At 35.5% G+C, this 20,455-nt stretch overlaps 1 protein-coding gene across 11 annotated transcripts in view; it reads left to right on the top strand.

Moving 5' to 3' along the window:
• Utrn (utrophin) overlaps positions 1–20,455 on the top strand; it is a 508,932-nt gene that overhangs the window by 451,147 nt on the left and 37,330 nt on the right. For all 11 annotated transcript variants that reach the window (XM_078018961.1, XM_078018962.1, XM_078018964.1 and 8 more), the window contains 3 exons: positions 4,466–4,623; positions 6,719–6,885; positions 9,556–9,667. In XM_078018961.1, coding sequence (XP_077875087.1) covers positions 4,466–4,623; positions 6,719–6,885; positions 9,556–9,667 — 437 coding nt within the window. The remainder of the gene's footprint in view (positions 1–4,465; positions 4,624–6,718; positions 6,886–9,555; positions 9,668–20,455) is intronic.

Genomic DNA, 20,455 nt, shown 5'->3' with positions numbered 1-20,455 from the left:
CAGTCACAAATTTTCATCTAATTTAATCCTTAATTTCCCCATGAATGTAGACATTGTGATTTCCATTTTCAAGGTGAGACAATTAGAGGTGATATGTTGAGATCTAGTCAGAGGCTGCAGAGCTAGTACGTTGTGGGGCAAGAATTAGATATGAGATTATTTTTACTTCAAAGCCCAAGCCTTTTCTATTTGTATGTAATTCCCAGGGTTTGGGGGAGAAAAAGCTAATAATCTAAAACATCTAAGAACACACACAAAAAAATGATCCTAAATAATTATATTTTATAGTTGTGGCAAAATAAAAGGTGGTAAATGTTTTAGATTTCATTATGTTTGTTTATAGTCACCAAATAAATCAGCAGTGTCCCTTTAGCTGTCAGTTAGTGAAAGACATCGTGGCATTGCAAAGGGCATATGCCCAGGAATAGGGACACCTCCCTTTGATCTCTACTGATTAGTGGCTGAATGTCATTGAGCAGGTTACTTGATTCCTTGAGTACTGCCAGCTAAGAGATGACATTGCTCCCATTTTACAGTCCAGGAAGCTGAAAGAGGATTTTCTTCAACTGAAAAATGAAGCTAATAATTCCTTCTTGAAAAGAAATTAGAGATAATATGCTAAAAAATTCCTCAAAATAGCATTTGTTAAATAAGTTGTAGCAATTACTGCAAAATGTCTTAATTTAATTTTGTCAACAAACAGTAAGTAACTTGATCCTGCCACGTGTATTCTCAGATGGTTCTATATAGATGAATGTATGCATTTGGAGGGGAAAGTGAGAGCTATTTTATGAATGGAGACATACCAAATGTATGTATGTATGTAAAATGTAAAAGGAGAGGTTAGGGGGTGTAGGTCAGTGGTAGAGCATGTGCTTAGCATGCACAAGGCCCTGGATTCAAACTCCAGTGCCAAATAAACAAACAAAATCCACAACAAAAACCCAAGAGGATTTTATCACAGGTCCTGACAACTTAGCTTACAAGAATGTCAATGGAAAGAGATGTGGATTTGTATGAAAAAAAAGCTGATGTTAGGATCAGGTGGAGGGGGCATGAAGGAGAGAAAGCCTAGAAAGCTATGCAGAAACGTGCTTTACATAAAGCTTTGGTTTTGTGGCACTTTATCCAGAACTGAGTCGTTACCATCATAATCATAAAAAAATATAATTTTATTTTAAATATTTATTTTTTAGATGTAGGTGGACACACAATATCTCTATTTCATTTTCTTTTTAATGTGGTGCTGAGGATTGAACCCAGTACCTCACCCATGCTAGGTGAGCACTCTACCACTGAGCCACATATACTTTTCAAAAAATATTTATTTCTTTTAGTTGTACCCAATGCCTTTATTTTTATTTATTTATTTTTATGTGGTGCTGAGAATCGAACCCAGAGCCTTACACGCACCAGGGGAGCGCTCTACTGCTGAGCCACAACCCCAGTCCCCCCACATATAATTTTGAAAGCCAAAAATGTTATCATTTCTGTAATGATTGGGAGAGGAATATGTTAATGAAAGCATCGATGTTCCAAAATTAGAAAGATTCTTTTTTTTAAATCATCTGTGACTTGGGGTTTTAATGTGTTCCTGAAAGAATTAGGGTTCTCTAAAAGTAAGAGTTACAATGCCGAATTTCAAAATGAATGCAAATTCAACCTCAAAGCTTACATTTTCTATAATTCAGCATTAAATGTTCAGATTTTGGCAAGGGATGCAGAAAGCCCTGCAATGAAAATTTCTGCTATTTTATATAATTCATGATGTATGCCATTTTAGGACTTAATTAAATAAGAAATCTCGTGGGTTGCCATCTTTAATCTAAATCTTTACAGGGATATTGAGACTCTGGGAATGTTCTGAGGTTTTGTTTTGCCTTTCTATGTTGAGATTCTTAGCAACTCTGATTCCAGTTTTGATTTCCCCAGTGAAATCAGAACATCTTCTTATTATTATTTCCTTTAAAAGAATTAATATTCAAGGCAATTTGCTCTTTAAACTCAGTGACAGAGGCACCACTTGGGGTCAATTGTTATCTGTCTGAACATCGATTTTGCAGTGGCCAAAGTCTGTGTCTTCACCCCATGACACCTCCCTGTCTCTCATTATCTTCCTGAGAATATCCTTGGAGTAGGTTCTAGCTGTTCCCCTTCCTCCCTGCTTATAACTGAGTTTCTTCTCAAGCTCATCAAAGGCACATGCATAGAGCATCCTTTTGAATGGCCATTTACATTTTTTCTATGCTGATTTATTGGAATTTGGGGCTTTAAATTGTGACTTTCTTCTTTTGACCCATCCCTACATCCTGATCGTAATGTTAAAATGTGAACTTTCACAAGAATTTAGAACAATATCATGGTGTTTAAGGACACTTTTCTCTTTTTTTTTCTTTTTTTTATTGTTGGTTGTTCAAAACATTACATAGTTCTTGATATATCATATTTTACACTTTGATTCAAGTGGGTTATGAACTCCCATTTTTACCCCGTATACAGATTGCAGAATCACATCAGTTACACTTCCATTGATTTACATATTGCCATACTCGTGTCTGTTGTATTCTGCTGCCTTTCCTATCCTCTACTATCCCCCCTCCCCTCCTCTCCCCTCCCCACTTCTCTCTCTACCCCCTCTACTTTAATTCATTTCTCCCCCTTGTATTATTTTTCCCATTCCCCTCACTTCTTCTTGTATGTAATTTTGTATAACCCTGAGGGTCTCCTTCCATTTCCATGCAATTTCCCTTCTCTCTCCCTTTCCCTCCCACCTCTCATCCCTGTTTAATGTTAGTCTTCTTCTCATGCTCTTCTTCCCTACTCTGTTCTTAGTAAATCTCCTTATATCAAAGAAGACATTTGGCATTTGTTTTTTAGAGATTGGCTAGCTTCACTTAGCATAATCTGCTCTAATGCCATCCATTTCCCTCCAAATTCTGTGATTTTGTCATTTTTTAATGCAGAGTAATACTCCATTGTGTATAAATGCCACATTTTTTTTTATCCATTCGTCTATTGAAGGGCATCTAGGTTGCTTCCACAGTCTTGCTATTGTGAATTGTGCTGCTATGAACATCGACACTTTTCTCTTTATGTTTTGTGAGGAGTCTCTCCTTCACAGTAGTATGGCAGCATAGCTCTCTGCCTGAAAAGATGAGAGTTGGGCATGGTTGATCTTGCTGGAAAAGTGCACTCTAAAGATTATGACACATATGCACCACCTCTGGATTTACTGATAAGCCTCTTCCCAGGAATGGGTTTACAAGAAGCATCATAAGAAGACTCCTCAAGAAATATTTTCTGTATCTGACAGTCTTATTTTTAAATAATGAAAAGAAACAAGTGGCACTCTAAGCAAATCTAAGTAAATAAATGGTAATAAAAATTAAATTTATCTTAATTGAATTTGCTTTTCCTATGTATGCTTGTAATTAAAGCCATATTTCATTATAATTACTGTGTCAATACCACTGAGCTTGCTTCAGTTGTTGTTTGAAAAATTCACTGTTGTCAGTGTTAGATTTACCATCATTTCTCTTTAAGACTGATATATGTTGATCTGATAGTTAGCAGATATTGTTTAAAAATGATTTTTTTGAAATCCAATAAATATTTACTACCCTTTCTTCTCTTTATAAAAAATTTCACAAGAAGAGCATTTAGAGTTTGTGTGCTTTTGAATTTTTAGACCTTGAAAATTCCTTCCAAAGAGTATTAATTTCTATAATAAAGCAGGTTGTTGTTATTTGATATTTCTCTGTATCCCCAAAGTAACTTATCTTAGTAAGTTACTTACTTTATTAAGTTGTTAACTTTATTCTGGGGAATATTGTAATAATTTTCATTTTTTAAAACATTGCATTTAGTGAACAAAAGATAATCCAGTGCTAGAAAGAAGAGTTTTAATTTATTGATTTAAGAAAGTTAGAAAACAAATCAGTGCTTTTGTTTCGTAAATACAAAACCTGAAAAAGTACAAGACTACACAATGTTTTTAGTCTTTTAAATTTGAAAAAGAAATATTTATTTACATGAAATAAAATGAACATAATTTTTATAGCTAGTAAGACAGAGACTGGCCTAAAAAGAGAAAGCACATCTATTTATACCTTTTCTCAAGGGAAACCATTAGTGAAACCATAAAATTAACCCATGTGTATTTATTGTGATATTTAAAAAGGAAATTTGTATTAATTGATCTGTTTGTGTGCAGTTGTCTCCTGGATTCTAATGATCTTAATATTCGACCTGTCTTTAATGAGGAACTAGTCTGCAGACACCCACGATATTAAGATCATCAGAATTCAGGAGACAATTAATCTGATTCGTGTCCTCCTGGATATTTTGTTTTTAATCTACACAGTTCTGTCCAGATTACCCAGGATATACTTTAAGCAAAAAAAAAAAAAAAAAAAAAAAAAAAAAAGGCAGATGGACATTAACCCTGTGTCTTTCCCCCTTATAGATCTCTTCAAGGAGGTGGCAGGGCCAACAGAGACCTGCGACCAGCGGCAGCTGGGCCTGTTACTTCACGATGCCATCCAGATCCCACGGCAGCTGGGGGAGGTCGCCGCTTTTGGAGGCAGTAACATAGAGCCCAGTGTCCGCAGCTGCTTCCAGCAGGTAAAGCTGAGGCCCCCTGGTATGCCCCCTGACAAGGGGAGGACTTCAAGGACACTCCAAGAAGTAGAATGGGGTTTGGACTGGAGCTGAGAGATAGAAGATTTGGGGTATTGTCCCAATGAATTAATATTTTATTTCTAAAGTCACGTTTAACTCAAAAAATAGGGATGCTTGCAAAGACACCACCTCCTTTTTTTTTTTCTTTATGAAGTATTAATCAGATTGCTACGTTTGGCCCTGCCTTTGCCCTGGCCTCACCTCCTGTCACTCATCCCCTGTGCTTTCCAACCAGGATGATTTAGTTCCTTGATTCCTACCTTTAGGCAGTGTTTGGAGTGCTCTTCCTTTCCCTCCACCTGCAAGCCCTTGTTGTCCTCACTTGTCCTATTCCATTTTTAGGTGTGACCTTAACTCTCGCATCCTCTGAAGATCCTCCTCTGGCCTCTTCCGATGAGACTAGCTTTTGCTACTTTTCACCTTAACCTCCTCTACCTCTTTCTTCTCATGCTCCTCACAGTTAAAATTTCATGCTGAACTACGGAATCAGTTGTTTCATGTTTGCTTCTTCCGTATGCACCGAAGCTCCCAGAGGATAAGAACAGCGCCTGTCTGTTTATTGTTATACCCTAAGTCTCAGGCTGTTTTAATAAAATGCCACAAGCTGGGGTGGGGTGGCTTATAAACAACAGAAATTTATTTCTTAGTTCTGGAGGCTGGGAAGTCCAAGACCATGGTGCCAGCCTGGTTTATATACAGCTCTTCCTTCTTGTGTCCTTATCTGTGTAAGCTGCAAGCGAGCTCCATTGGGCCTTTTTTATAAGATTATTAATTCCATCATGAGGGCTCCACCCTCATGACCTAATCGCCTTCCAAGTGTCAATATATGAGTTTTAGAAGGACATAATATTCAGATTGAAGTGCATTCATTCCTACAATACCTCAAACATCAGAACTGCTTTAATAACTATTAGCTAAATAAATGCATAAAAATACCTTGAAGCTCTTTGTAAATAAGATTTTTTAAAAATTTGAGTTAATGATATTATAAATATCTTTCCTTTGAGAATCTAAAAGGAGAACAATGTGCAAAGTTTTATACAGATCTAAGTTATTAATTTTCACCCAGGAAAACACTTTAGTTTCTTTTTAATGCTTACTGTGTATAAAGATAAAGACATTTTAGAAATGTTACTGATGTTATACATATGCATGAAGTACAAGCCTACAAATATTTTGCCAAAACGTAGCCAATGATTTATCACTGCTGAGAAAAAAGAAATGCTCACACCGTGTCTTTGAGGAGAATCAATGTCATGGGTTATTACATTTTATAATGGCCCTTTTTCTTATTTTAGACATAAAAAATTCCAAATGATTTTTCTAGATATTATTTATAGTCATGTATGTTGATTCATAGGCTGACCTCAACAATAGCAGAATGATGTTGATGAAATTTAACTTTGCACATTACAAAAATTCCTCAGAATTTGAAGAAGGGCTGAGAAGTTTTATCTTATTTATCATGTCAAAGTTGGAAATCCTACAAAGACATCCATAGCAATATGTGATGATGTGGCAAGACTGAAGCAGGATCGGGAATAGTGGCTCTCAGTTAGCATTTCTAGTGGCCTTCAAGTTTGTGAGGTTATCATAGGTCTTTACTACACACACTTTTGCCATCTTAGATACTTGTGTGAAAAAATTGCCTAGCCCCATGAAATCTTGATTTTTGCTTTTGTTTTTAAAAATCCAAGTACTAAAGAATGGGATTTTTTTCTTCCTATATGACAATTTCTGTTTTTCCTATTTGTAAATTCTAGAATTTTCTTGCCTTAAAGAACCTTAAATCTTTTTTAATTTTACTGACCTAGAAAGAGTTACATAACTTTTCTCTTAATTGTGCACAGATTTTCAGAGGATTATAAAGCAGTCACACTTACAACAGCTTAAATGAAGAAATGTTCTTCACATTTTTTCCCCCTTTTCTTTGCAGTGCTGAGAATTAAACCCAGGGCCTTGCACATGCTAAACAAGTGCTCTACCACTGAGCCACACTCCCAGCTCCTCACTTTTAATGCATTTGCTTCTTTATCAGAATAACAACAAACCAGAGATAAGTGTGAAAGAGTTTATAGATTGGATGCGGTTGGAACCACAGTCCATGGTCTGGCTGCCAGTTTTACATCGAGTAGCAGCAGCTGAGACTGCAAAACATCAGGCCAAATGCAACATCTGTAAAGAGTGTCCAATTGTAGGATTCAGGTAAGAAGTACTGCCGGTGCTGGCATTAGACTGCTTTCTGTTTTATGTATGTTATCTCCCTGAATGTTCATCATCCTTCTACATCATTCCGTTTGGGGCTTTGACTCCCTAAGTACATGGGGAATGCTCAGTGTGTTCCACCCATCTAAAAATACCATCCTTCTAGTAACCACTACATGAACTTATTTTATAATTATCATGGTTATTTTTACTACTTTGATCCAGACTCTCTATTTACTTAGGTCACAGAAATGTTCATGTAGGATATAATGGCATGACTGGTTATAAACATAGAGTCCTGATGGAATGTGGTGGATGTTCCAAGGTCTTTGGGATGAAATTTAGTAACCAGGAAGCAACACTCAAATACTACTTGAGAAATAATCAGATTACTGGTAAGGATATGCAGACAGCTTATTTAGGAAATCTAACTTGAGGAAAATACGTTAGGATCTTGAAAACGGTGAGATGATAGGTGATAAATGTTGCTGCCTCCTTTACTCTTGTGTATTTTCATAACTTTCCACATTGAGAATATGGTACCTCTGCAAATTTTAGTTTCAGAAGAAAAGAGAAATAGAATAGATAGCATTTTTTAGGAACAACCCCAAGCCAACATTTCTTCAAACTAATGGTGACTTAGTTATTACACAGATTGCACAGGGAGAAAATAAATGTTAAGAACAATTCCAATAGTAAAATGGGGCCAATATAGAATAGGTCTGTTTTGCTCTTAGTAGTAAAAGGATATCTCTCTTTACTCTAAAATTAAAGGAAGAATGAACAGCCAGCTATAGAAATAAAGATAGAAGTGTATGTACTTTAGAGAATAAACTTAACTTGTCCAGGCTGCCTCTGTACCAAGCTCCTGTGCTCTTTCTCTCTGGGTGTTTGTGTGTGTGTGTGTGTGTGTACATACACACATATATTTTCCCCTCCCCTATGTGTATGTATATATATACACATTTTCATATTCTGAACTTTTGCAAATGCTACTAGAATTTTTCACTAATTACTTCCAAAATTGAATTTTAACATCTTAGAGCTCTAGGGTGTTTGCTAAGCTGAGAATTTCCATTAGAATTGTATATAGCTACTTTCCATTAGAATCGTATGCTAATACTTAATGGTGGAATATTTTATTATTTAATTGTAATAGCATATACAGATTGGAGATTTAATTCCTTTCATGTACACAAGTGCAGAGATAGGAAATCCAGGACTGATATCATTGCTCCATGATCATCTGAATTCCTAGTTCTGTCTTTGTGCTCTGTCATCCCTAGTGTATGGCTTCCATTTCCATGGTTATCTCACAGGAACAAAAAGGCTTTTCCGGATGTCAGGACATTTTCAACAAGGAGAAAGAAGGAGCTTTCCTTTTCCCAGTGAAGTCAGTTCCTTGCAATTACATCTAGAAACCTCACCCACCAACTTCAATATGTGTTGTGCTGGTTACATCTACCAGCAAGAAAGACTGAATTGGTATTTTAGAAGGGTGCATTGTTAAAATATGCTAATAATACAAGGGTTACCTTTGATGAGAGAATGGCTATCAGCAATAAACATAGTGCCACTTCAAAGAGACGGCATCAATCATGTTTGTCCATCCATGCTTATAGGTCAAGAAATAGTAGTGGTACTATTTCAAATCCAGTAGATTCTTGACAAAGTAAGCTGACTATAGTGTAGACAGATTGATTTTCTTCAAATCAGCTTATGAGTGATTTTGTAGGTCATTATAGAAACTACTCCGCACTTCATAGTTTATAACATTAACCTCACATAACCTTTGCATTTTGCTTCCATTTTCACTCTATTAATCCTATCATCTAATTTTTTTTCTATAGATAGATATAATTTATTCTCTTAGTTCCAACAAGCCATGCTCTCAAGGTGGCAGATTTGGGAGATGTTTTCCACTCAAACCCATAGAAATTTAATGTCTAGAGTTTCACTACTCAAAATAAGATTCTGCAAATGGAAGTCAGCATGGAGTGTTGTTATTATGTGAGAGTTTTCAAAACAAAAGAATGTGTGGTGATTAAGGTTTTATTTAATTGACTATTTGCTACAGGGTATTTTTTGCTTTTTAATTTTATTCCTAATGAATCTTTAAAACCAAATTTAGAAATGCTCATTGTGAGAAATAATACCTTTGTGAAACATTTTAAGATTCTTTTTGTTACCCCCATGGTATTGGGGATCGAATCCAGGGCTCCACATGCCTGGAAAGCACTGTACCATTTAGCCACATTTTCATCCAAAGATTCATCTCTTATTGATGGTATAAAATTTTAAAATTTGATGTGTCAATTAATTATCATAGCTCGCTTTTCTTCATCAATTTTTATTCATATTCAAACATCACAGGAAATCTGACATGGATATTTATTTTCTCATTGTATCTAAACATACGGAAACATGTTTTAGATAGAGACTTAAATAAATTTTTAGATTCTTAAACTCCAAAAATTCATTTTTCTGCCAACTAGAAAGGTGGTTTTCTCTTTGTCCTAATTTGAAGCTGAGTTACTAAACAAATTCTGTGTATGTGGCAAATCTAACTTTATTTCCTTGGTGATCTGGATTAATGAAATTCCTTACTACAGATGATTGATGTAGACTAATAGGAATGCAATGCAATGAATTTTCCGTTTTTCTCTCCAGGTATAGAAGCCTAAAGCATTTTAACTATGATGTCTGCCAGAGCTGCTTTTTTTCTGGTCGAACAGCAAAAGGTCACAAATTGCATTACCCAATGGTGGAATATTGTATACCGGTGAGTACTGAGCCAGGATTTTTATTTTTTTAATGCATTGCTTTTAAATCAACTAGTGTCCATGATTTTATTTGGTTTACTTAGACTTAACCTTTTTTGGCGGAAAAGTCTCTTCCAGGATTACTTAACCCTATTTTTTGCTTTGTTTTAAGTAAACCTCTCTAGTATCTTGGATTAATTAATGAAAAAATTTTTACCTTTCTCAGAAAATTTAACTTGGTAACTTTTTTGGAGGAGGGGGTTATGATTTTAAATTTTACTTTATTGGAAACAAACTCTTTTAAGATCTCACACTGACTGGTCTTCATTGAAAATGATATATGATGAAAATCATGATTCTTTTAGACATATTTAAAATAAATTTTATTATATTTCCTTTAGCAAAAATGTGGAAATGAATAAATTAAAAATATCCTTTATAGATTAGCTCCTGAGTAAATTACTCTTTAATATTTTTCTAGGCTCTGATTTTGTTAAATTTTTATTTTTATATTTATGCATTTTTATCCTTATTAAAAATACTTGACATTGTGTATACTAGCTGGCCCCTTATGTTATATAGCATAATCTTTGTCATCAAAAAATATTTAATTGAATTAATTACTATGATTTACCTAACCAATCCCTTAAACTTAGACATTTAGTTTATTTCCAATTTCCAGGTATTATAAACAATACTTACAAATACCTTTGTGAAGATAGCGCTTTCCATTTATTATATAAATTTAATTTCCATTGAATAAAACACTAAAAATAGATGATTTGATTCAGTGAACATAAGTATTTTTATGGTCAAAATACTTGATGACAAGTTATTTTCTAAAAGAGATCTGTCCGACCTTACATTATTATCAAACTTTGTTAATATGTTAATTTAATCTAGTTCTGCTAGAATTGTATACTGGTTATTATTCTTTTGATCCAAAGCTATCTTTTTCTGAAATTATCTCATTTTCTGGCAATAGCTATTCTTTGACTTCCTTCCAAAATGTGCCAAAATTTATTCATAGAGTTGTACATTTTCTTTGGTTTAGGGAATTAAGTTACTGTTTGGATCATAAACCAACAGAAAGGCAACAATACATATAAAATATATGCATATAATTCTCCCATTTTTAGTGTCTTGTCTCAAGTAAATAGGGACTCTCTGTGTAGAGAGGAAATATTTAGAAAATATTGCTGAATTTTGCTGGGTGAAATACCCATGATGCCTAACTTTAACCAGAAAAAAAAATATTCCTCCCAAGAAAATAAATGATTTATTATTATTACTAGTTTATTTATTCAGTCAACAAATTAAAATTGATCATAGTGTCACGCACTATTATCAAAGTTAAAGTTGGTCACTAGTTACTATTATAAGGACAGATTATAATAATATATGACTTTTACATGTGTGAGTGTGAATTGTGTGTGTGTGTGTGTGTTTACTCAGGTGATTGAGTGTGTTAACAGGTGAATAAAGAGTTCAGTAGGAATCAGAAAAGTCAGTAAAGCGAAATTTGGCAATTTACTGAGACTGGATGTATCCATTAGCTAGAGATTGTCAGAGTTAGACTTCCATCCTTCAGTAGAGACTGAGAGACAGAGATCCTATCCTTGATGATTACATTTCCAAGAAATGGCTCTCAGGTCCTTGAGAAAGATATTTGTGAGCTGTAAGAGATACATTCACATCTCAAAGGGACAGAGGAAGGGTTTAAAATAGTAAGCCCTTTTTCGTAAATGTTCTTGCAATGATCAGGGCCCAATCATAGCTCTTGGCTAGACCAAACAGTAAATTCTTTTGGCACTTGAAGTCAGGTTGAAGGTGCAGGGGTCATCCTCAGGATGAAGGCTTGAGCTGTCAGAAATTATGTTATTATTTCTTTTTTTAAAATTTTTTTTTAAAGAGAGAGAGAGAGAGAGAGAGAGAGGAGAGAATTTTTTTAATATTTATTTTTTAGCTTTCGGCGGACACAACATCTTTGTATGTGGTGCTGAGGATCGAACCCGGGCTGCACGCATGCCAGGCAAGCGAGCTACCGCTTGAGCCACATCCCCAGCCCTATGTTACTATTTCAAGTCTTTTAAAGGAGTGTCAGGTTGGAGGGCTTGGGTGAAAAAAATTGCTGCGTATCTAGTTTTTATAGGCCAAGGCTTCATCTGAGAACACCACACTTTGGTCAAGGAAAAAGATCTTTTGTCACTAGCGTCAACTCGTTTGTCAGTATCCTACCAAGAAAGATCAGATTGCTGATGCTCCTGGTACTTTCTGTTTAGGAGGAAGGGATGTGTAACAGTGAGCAAGGAAACCAAGAAATAAGATGATGATAGATTTATATTAAGTGCCTTAGAAATGGATAAAAAGAATAGAGGTGGCACTTTATATAAAGAAATTGGGTAAGGTTGTCCAAGAAGTTGCTATTTGAGTTGAGACTGAAGGTTGAGAGAATCATCTACTTTGTAAAGAGTGAGTGGATGGGTATTTCAGAAAGAAGAAACAGTACCCACAGTGCTCTGGAGATGGGCAAAAGGTTGGCATGGTAGAGATGCAGAAAGAGAATGAAAATGGCATTTCAAGGTGGTGGCGACAGAGCATGAAGCCCAGCTCAGGGTTTTCCTGCATATGGGACCTTTTGCCACTGCACAGGCTACGTGTCTATAAAGTCTACATTGGGAGAATTTCACAAAGAGTGAATTTTGCCTTTCACAAAAGGGAGAGTGCTAGGACGTAGGATTAAAGAGAAAGGCAGGTAGGTATCAAATTTGGGATTTGGATTAGGAATAAACCTAATATTAGCATTTACATAATAAGAGGCATTATAAAGAGTTAATATCCAATTTTAATATATAAAAGTAAATATATATGATTATAGTAAAGATACGTATGTTACTATTTTTCTTATTCTTATTTATTTATTTATTTTTAGTTGTAGATGGACACAGTATCTTTATTTATTTTTATGTGGTGTGGAGGATCCAACGCAATGCCTCACACATACAAGGCAAGCGCTCCACCACTGAGCTATAGCCCCAGCCCTGTTTTTCTTATTCTTAAATACATTTTTTCCTAATGGTTTTATAATATACTCAAATAATTTGAAATAAATACATCTTCAACAATCATTGGCCATTGGAATGTGGTTGAGAATCACAAATATACAAGTGAATTCACTCGCATCAAATTTTGAATAAAATCTGTAATCGACCCTTAACTCTTCTTGTTAAATAGTTCTTGCCAAGTCACTGTTATCATGTTGTAGGCAGATTAACCTATAACAAACAGGATAATTTCCTTTTCTAAGACGTGCTTTGAAAGGTCCTTTGCTCCTTTCTGAGCTGGTTTGGTGATTCCCTCAGCCTTGCTGCAGATCATCTCTATGTCAGGTTGTTTTGCATCTCATCATTTCATTTTTTTTTTTTTGAGGTATAGGGGATGGAACCCAAGGTCCCACTTTTGATAAGTTCTATACCATTGAGCAAAACGTGGCTCCTGACCCTACAACTCTTTATAAAATAACTAGAAATATACATAAATGGAGTCTTTGAAAGGCACACTCTTGCATTTAATGATAACAAATGACTTAATATAACTGCTTCCCAAAGTTTATTTTTGCACCCACAGTCTTTGAACTTTTTGCTCTCCTCTTTTAAGTAAGCTGTATTTATGGTTCATCTATCCTTTACCAATCTGAACTCATTTAATGTCTGCCTCAGGAAATGAACTCAAATGTGAATTTATTTGTTCGGGACAGTGATAATAAGCTGTGCTTGAGTGTTAAATGAATCTGACCTTTCCATGAGGATCTAGATGTGTGAATTTGTCATAGCTCATCTCCACTTTTGGTTAAGGCACTGCTCCACTCCCATCACCAACTTGATCTCCATCTTCTGCAAGGTCTTTTTTGAGCCTCCTCTCAGTGCTTCTATTGTTAAAAACCTTCTGCAGTTTGTAAACCTTATTTTAAACCCTTCCAACTTCCAAAATATTTCACCAGCATTTCAGCTTATTATTTGTGACAATGTTTGTATTTAAATGTAGGAAGATTAATGGTGTATGAATTAGCTATCATGATTCATGAAGGTATTTTATAATATTGATAATAAAACATTTGTAAGAGGAAATGGATGGATTTTTTCTTTCCTTAGGAAATTACTTTTTTAACTCTTATTTTTCCCCACCATTCTGTAGTCTAAATTTGTACATTAATAATTTTCATTAGGCTCAATAAAAGATTGTCTTCAGGACATAACGTGACATAGGTTTTATTTAATGTCTGTCACCATTTTCTCTTCTTTCATCCAAATCCTACATTTTTCACAAAAGCAAAACTCTTGACTTTGTAGATGAAATCTTCCCAACCTCCTCTGGCTTTGGATCTCTGGCAAGGACAGTATCTCAAAATGGGAACGCAGAACAAAATCACTCACGTCATGATCTTAGAAAGCAGAGAGAAAGAGGAAAAAAACAGTCCCATAATACCCTTTGAGGGCACACCCTAGGGACCTCCTACCTGGTCCCACTTTCTAAAGGTGTCACCACCTCCCAATAAGCCTATAACATATGGACGTTTCATGAACATTCAACATCCAGACGATCTTAGTCAATTATATGTTACTATAACAGAATACCATAGATAGGGTAATTTATAATGAAAAAAAACCCTTAAATTTGGTTAATGGTTCTAGAGGCTGGGAAGTTCAGGTTGAAGGGCAAGGACCTTCATGTTGCAGCATTCCTTTGTGAAAAGTAGAAGGGCTAGTTTGGGAAGGCAATCTAACTTATCCTTTCATCATGACCCTACTCCCATGATGACAACTCTCATTACCTAATCTACTCTTAGAGTTCTAACCTCTCAACACCATTGCATTGGAGATTAAGTTTACAACACAGGAACTTCCAGGAGATACATTCAAACCATAGTCTAGATGTATTTCTGGGGACTAGAACTATAGAGAAAATATAATGGAGAGAAAAACCCTCTGTGGAGAAATTAAATGAGACTATACAATAATTTTTAGAATAATTAAATTTATGGATCAAGATAGTGGTTAGAGTTTTCCTTGTAACTTGTGCACTTTGTGAATAAATTCAAGGACTATCATTTATCTTAAAACAGTTACATTTTTTCATTAACAATGTCCAGATCCTAAGTTTCTTTTTTATTGGAATAAGAGTTAATGAATTTAATTTTTTAGTGAAAATTACCCTAATCTGATCTTCTTTAAAAATCATCTTTGTGATGAATAACCAAAACTCATTTCAAATTAGACACATTTTAATATGTTGTTAGGGCACATAAAAGTCTGAGCATATTTCTTAACAAATTTCAAGTATATAAAGCATCTTTAATTGTAACCACTATGCTATACATAAGATATCCAGAACTTAGTCGTGTTGTAACCAAAAGTCTTAAGTATTTTTACATTTCTAAACCTCTTTCCCCAGACCTTCGTAATCAACATTTTGCTGTCTCCTATAAGGTTGACTTTTTTTTTTTTTTTAAGATTTCACATATAAGTGACATCATGCAATATTAGTCTTTCTATATCTGGATTATTGCACTTAGTATAATGTCCTTCAGTTTCATTTATATTACTGCAAATGGAAGGATTTCCTTCTTTTTTAACGCTCAATAATAATATTTCTGTGGTGGGCATGTGTGTGTGTGATGTTTTCTCTGTTCATCTGTTCATCCTTGGGTTGATTCCATATCTTGGCTGATAATACTGCAATGAACGGGAGAGAGTACACATCTCTCTGAAATAGGGATTTCATTTTCTTTGGGTGTGGAGTGAGAAGTGGGATCATTTTTAATTCTATGTTTAATTTTTAAAAGAACTTCCAGACAATTTTGTCATAATGGCTGGACCAGTGATAAAATATCTTTCAATTAGACAGAAAGTATGATGGATTTCACATATGATTTTTAGGAGTTCCTGTAGGTGCTGAGAGTGAGAGAGAAATGGATAGAGTTAAATTCTGAGGAGAATGAGAAACATTTAGAATTGCTAGGAGGGTCAGTCACGAGTCACCCCTAAGAGATGAGTAAAGGTTGTTACATTGCCACAGAGTGCAGCTGAGGTTAATTGGCAGGGATTTGTAGTTTGTGACTCCATCATTGCTTAGCAGCTTTAGAATTAAAAGCTGGTAGATTTAGGTGAAAGCCAAAAGAGTAAAAAATTCAGAAGTATTGATGGAATTGTGGGTGATGTGGGCTATCCTCATGCTGCAGACATCTTAAAGGGAATCCAGAGGCTAGAAATCAAAATTGGTGGGGGTGAGATTTATTCACATTAAAGAAGGGGGAGGAAGGCTCAGAACATTCTAGTCAATGAAAGATTTTTTCCAAGTTAGAGATGTTAGACTTGAAGATGTTTTCAATTATGATATGACCGTAGGGGTAGCTATACGCCCAATATGACTGAAGTTGTGGGACACAGGAAATGTTAGAGATGAGATAGGTCATCACTCCATCTCTAGATATATAACAAGTAATGACTGTGTGTGTGGCGCCGCATCATAAAAGGGAGTGCAAGGGCACGTTGGCTTTAGTAGTTGAGGTCAAGGGAGAAATGTGGAGGGGAGAAAAAAATAATCTTTTCTTCCCATCTAAGGATCAGGACTGAGGCCCCTAAAACAGGACAGAGAAACAAGGTGAAAGCTTATAGGTTTATTTAAAATAAGTTTTACCTGCACAAAAACTTTGATAAGGAAATAAAGACCCAAAGAAAGGGAAGCCTGTGTATTTTTATACTAGGTTTGATGAAGAGGAACAGTCACGGGGAATTATGGTTGCGCAGAGGGATATGACCTAATGGTAATAAACCAGGGGGAGCTTAACAAAGCCTCTTTGTTCAGTTTCTCTCTGCATCGTTGTGGCTTCAAAGGGTCTTAGACAGTTTTTTCCTGCTATAGTAGAATACTACAGATTCAATAATTTATAAATTCTGGTGCTCCTTTGTCTTGTGGTCCTAGAGGCTGGGAAATCTAAGATGGAGGACCTGCACTTGGTGAGAGCCTTTGTGCTGCACCATCCCATGGTGGATGAGATTTCATGGCAAGATACCATGCAAGAGAGGGAGAGGGAGAAAGCACTGAAGGGGACCATACTCATCCATTTTCTTCAGGAACCTATATCCATAACAATTTGCCCTCTTCTGCCATAACAGCATTAATTCATTCGTGAGAGCAAAGCCCTCTTGACCGACTCACCTTGGAAAGTCCCACCTCTCCACACTGTTGCACTGGAGTTTAAGTTTCTAACACATAAATTTGGGGAGGACGCATTCAACCCATAGTAAGAGATGAGGATGTGCCTTTCCTCCACGTATAGAGAGAAAACCCCTCAAATCAAGTTCTCTGCTTCAGGGGACAAAATCAGAAATGAACTTCCTGTTGTTTTCTCAAATGTACTGAACCTTATTGAGGTATTAAACTTTTTTTAAAAAACTATGTGAGGTAGAGATTGTGAAGCCAATAATGGAGATTGTAGGGAAGGTGGGTATTATCATGCGGGGGGGGGGCATCAGGATTCATTAATGGAAACAAAAGTTGAAAAGCAATTATGAACAAGATGTAGGGGAATATTTTAAAAACTGAGTCCGCAATAAAGGGGAGAGAAAGGTAGACAGATGGAGGCTGTGTGTATCTGGTGAAGAACTTGAGTCCAATTCATGTAAGGAAAATGAGAGATGGGGAGGATTGAGAGAGTACTCTATCCATTAGTCAAGTGGATATGAGGATGCAAAGAGTTAGCTAGGATGGAAAGATGGTTTGAGGGACATATTGACTCGGGATGATGAATTAGGATATTTTCAAAATGTTGTTACTTGAAAGGTCAGCAACACTAGTAACTTCCCAGCTTTCAGGTTGCCAGGCTGGATTCACTGTAAATTTCACACATGTTTGCTGGCCTTTGAATAGGACTGGTTTCTACTGGTAGTTTTATTGATATTTTGGTGGAAAAAAAATACCCCCATGGAAAGCAATTTATGAAAGTAATGCCACTTAAAGCAGCTTGGCAGTTTTAAACAAGTGCATGTTATTTTTTCTGTGGATTCATACATGATGAAATAAAGCAAAAGCACATTGTTCTCCATAGTTTAAAAAAGAAGAATCACAATATTCTATTGAAAAAAATAGAAAAGATTTTAATTTTTAGATGAAATGCTAAATTATACCTTTCCTTTATTAAGTAGGTGCCATTGGCAAAATAAATAAATAAAGCAAAGAGAACAGAGAGGAAAAAAATGCTAGAAACAGTTGTTTTGTCTCCTCTTCCCTCTTGCCAGCATTAGTGTATTCTAAGGCTACAAAAATCATCCTTAAGAAGTGCTGATTCATTCTTTGTTGAGTTCGTATAGTTTGTTTTTGGCAGTCTTGCTTCTTCAGATGTGGTTTGGGATATTGGCCAATATGCAAAAAATGCAGCATCATTACTATTTCTCTGACCTCAGCCTCCTAAAGTGATTTTTTAGTTCTCGTCCACCCTATGCTGTTTCCCAGTAAGTCTGGTGCATTTAGATTGTGTCATTAGTTTTTAAAGGGAAATTTGGACATTTTACTTTGGGCGAATTATTGCCTACTTGTTCTTGACCCGTGGTGATATTGTTAATGTTAATTTTTTGGTTTCATATTTTTTCCTGAAGACTTAAAAAGCTCTGAGCCTCTCTTACTGATTTCATCTATCCATAGAATTCAAATGTGTCTGAATTTCAGCTTGTTGAAATCAGTGGAACTTAAACACTGAGACGTTAGTTTTCACTTAAAAAAAAACAAAAAAAACTTTTGAGAATGTCTTTAAAATAAGTCCTATGATAATGAAACATACTGCTTAAAAATACACATGTACCACTGGGGACGATTGACTTCTATATTTAAGAAGTAAATCTTGCTAATGAGGGTGCTGTTAACAATGATTTTAGCACTTATGCATGAATCAAAGGGTAATGTTTCATTATTCTACTAAGGTACCAAATGACTGTGTTTTTTTTTTTTTATATAATCTTGATTTATATCTTGAACTCCCTTATTTTCCTCTGTATATAACTCATTGTAGAAAATAGTTAGAAATCTAATATAGGAGTATTTGTTGAAATAGATGATACTGTCATCTCAAGTTATGAACTGACCTCCCTCAAAAAAACAAAAAAAACAAAACAATTGAGAGATTTAAAGCCAACTATGGGTTTTGTTTATTTATTTATTTATTTATTTATGGGTTTGTTGTTATTTTATTTAAACTGTTTATTAATTAGAAATTGTGTATTTTGGCTTGAGATTATTTGGCATCATTGTAAAAAGCTCCTTTGTATGTGCAGCTCTGTGGATCTTTGGAGTTAACAGTGGCTAAAGTCGTAAAGGAATTTATTCAAGGACCTATTTGATTATGAATACTGTGGGGGCTTAGAATTCATTTCTGAATTCTAGAGTCTTTTGCACCTTAGCCTTGTTGCTGTTTGTGATTCACATTAAAGAGAAGGAAAAGCCTTTTAGCCATTTATCAATGTTTTTGAAGTTTAATAATGCATAGACGTCTGCATTTAAGCTAACAATACACAGTTTGAAATACGAACACAGACACACTGAGCAATACATGTGCTCTAATATATAGGTTTACAACTCAGCAAAAGAGAATAACTGAAAATCATGCTCCATATAACGGGTCTTTCGTTTTTGTCAGTCAAGGAATAATTAGAAGAAAATTCAGAATATTCCTTTTTTGTTATTATCGTTGCTGGTAAAATAGAATCTGAAGAGTGAAAATCCATCTGATTCCATCTTCTGCAGGATTTTCTTTAAAGTTTTCATAGACACATGCATGGGTTTATCTCAGAGTAGATTTTATAATTCAATAATACCTTTTCATATTTTATTCATTCATGTGTATTTGTTGTTGGGGAGCAAGTCAAGATCTGGTTACTTCTTATCCTTCAAATAAGTTTCCATTATCTTACTGCTACCTAACTACAGAGTGGAGTAAAGGATAATTTGAGTTTTATATACCCACTTGTCTCTCTGGGTTCAGTTCTAAAATGTTTTTCAGAATCACTCACTATCATTAGCTCTCCAGAAATGACAATTTGAAGGGCAGCTCTCATTTTTGTATGTGCGTTCTTGTGTGCTTGTTAGAAACCCATCCAGGGGGACTTGAGGCAGATGGTGGTTGTGTGACTTCAACTTTTTCAGTCTCTTTTTCCTTTGTCATTTTCCTCCCATTTATTGAAATAGTTACAGAGAAAGAGACAGGGCCACTAGACAGCAAGACCTCAAATCCACAGACAATGTTTATAACACAAATAGGTGATAAGATATTCTCAAAATTAAAATTGGGTGTCACTCAGTGACCACCCGCAGATACTCCGTGGAAAACACCAAGGTCTGGTTCTAGAGCAGAGCTCCACCTGGGAGAGCCTTGCCTAGAGCCAAGATATGAAGGTGTGTAATTCTGATTCGAATGGTGCTCTGGCCCTCTGAGTTCTCAGACGTAATGTACTAAGGCTTTCCTGTAGAAAAAGGACTTTTCCCATGTAAGGGATTAACTGTTGGGAATAGAACCAGCATTAAGCAGCTCAGAGCAAAGAACTGAAAGGGAGAAGTCTGGCCCTAAGGGTGTGCTGGGTGAGGAGTGAGAGTTAGGAAGCAAGACCAAGAAGGCTCATGGTTAAGTGCTACTACAGACAGGATGTCTATGTTCCCTCTCCCCCCAAGTCATATGTTGAAACCTAACCCTCAAAGTGGTGTCCCAGCCAAAGATCAGACAACTAGAGCTTCAATAATGATAAAATTTCTATAGATTGAAA

The sequence above is a fragment of the Ictidomys tridecemlineatus genome, chromosome 8 (assembly GCF_052094955.1).
Source record: "Ictidomys tridecemlineatus isolate mIctTri1 chromosome 8, mIctTri1.hap1, whole genome shotgun sequence".
In the NCBI taxonomy this organism is placed as follows: domain Eukaryota; kingdom Metazoa; phylum Chordata; class Mammalia; order Rodentia; family Sciuridae; genus Ictidomys; species Ictidomys tridecemlineatus.
Note: the sequence above shows the minus strand (reverse complement) of the source record. Positions and strands in the feature narration are given on the sequence as shown.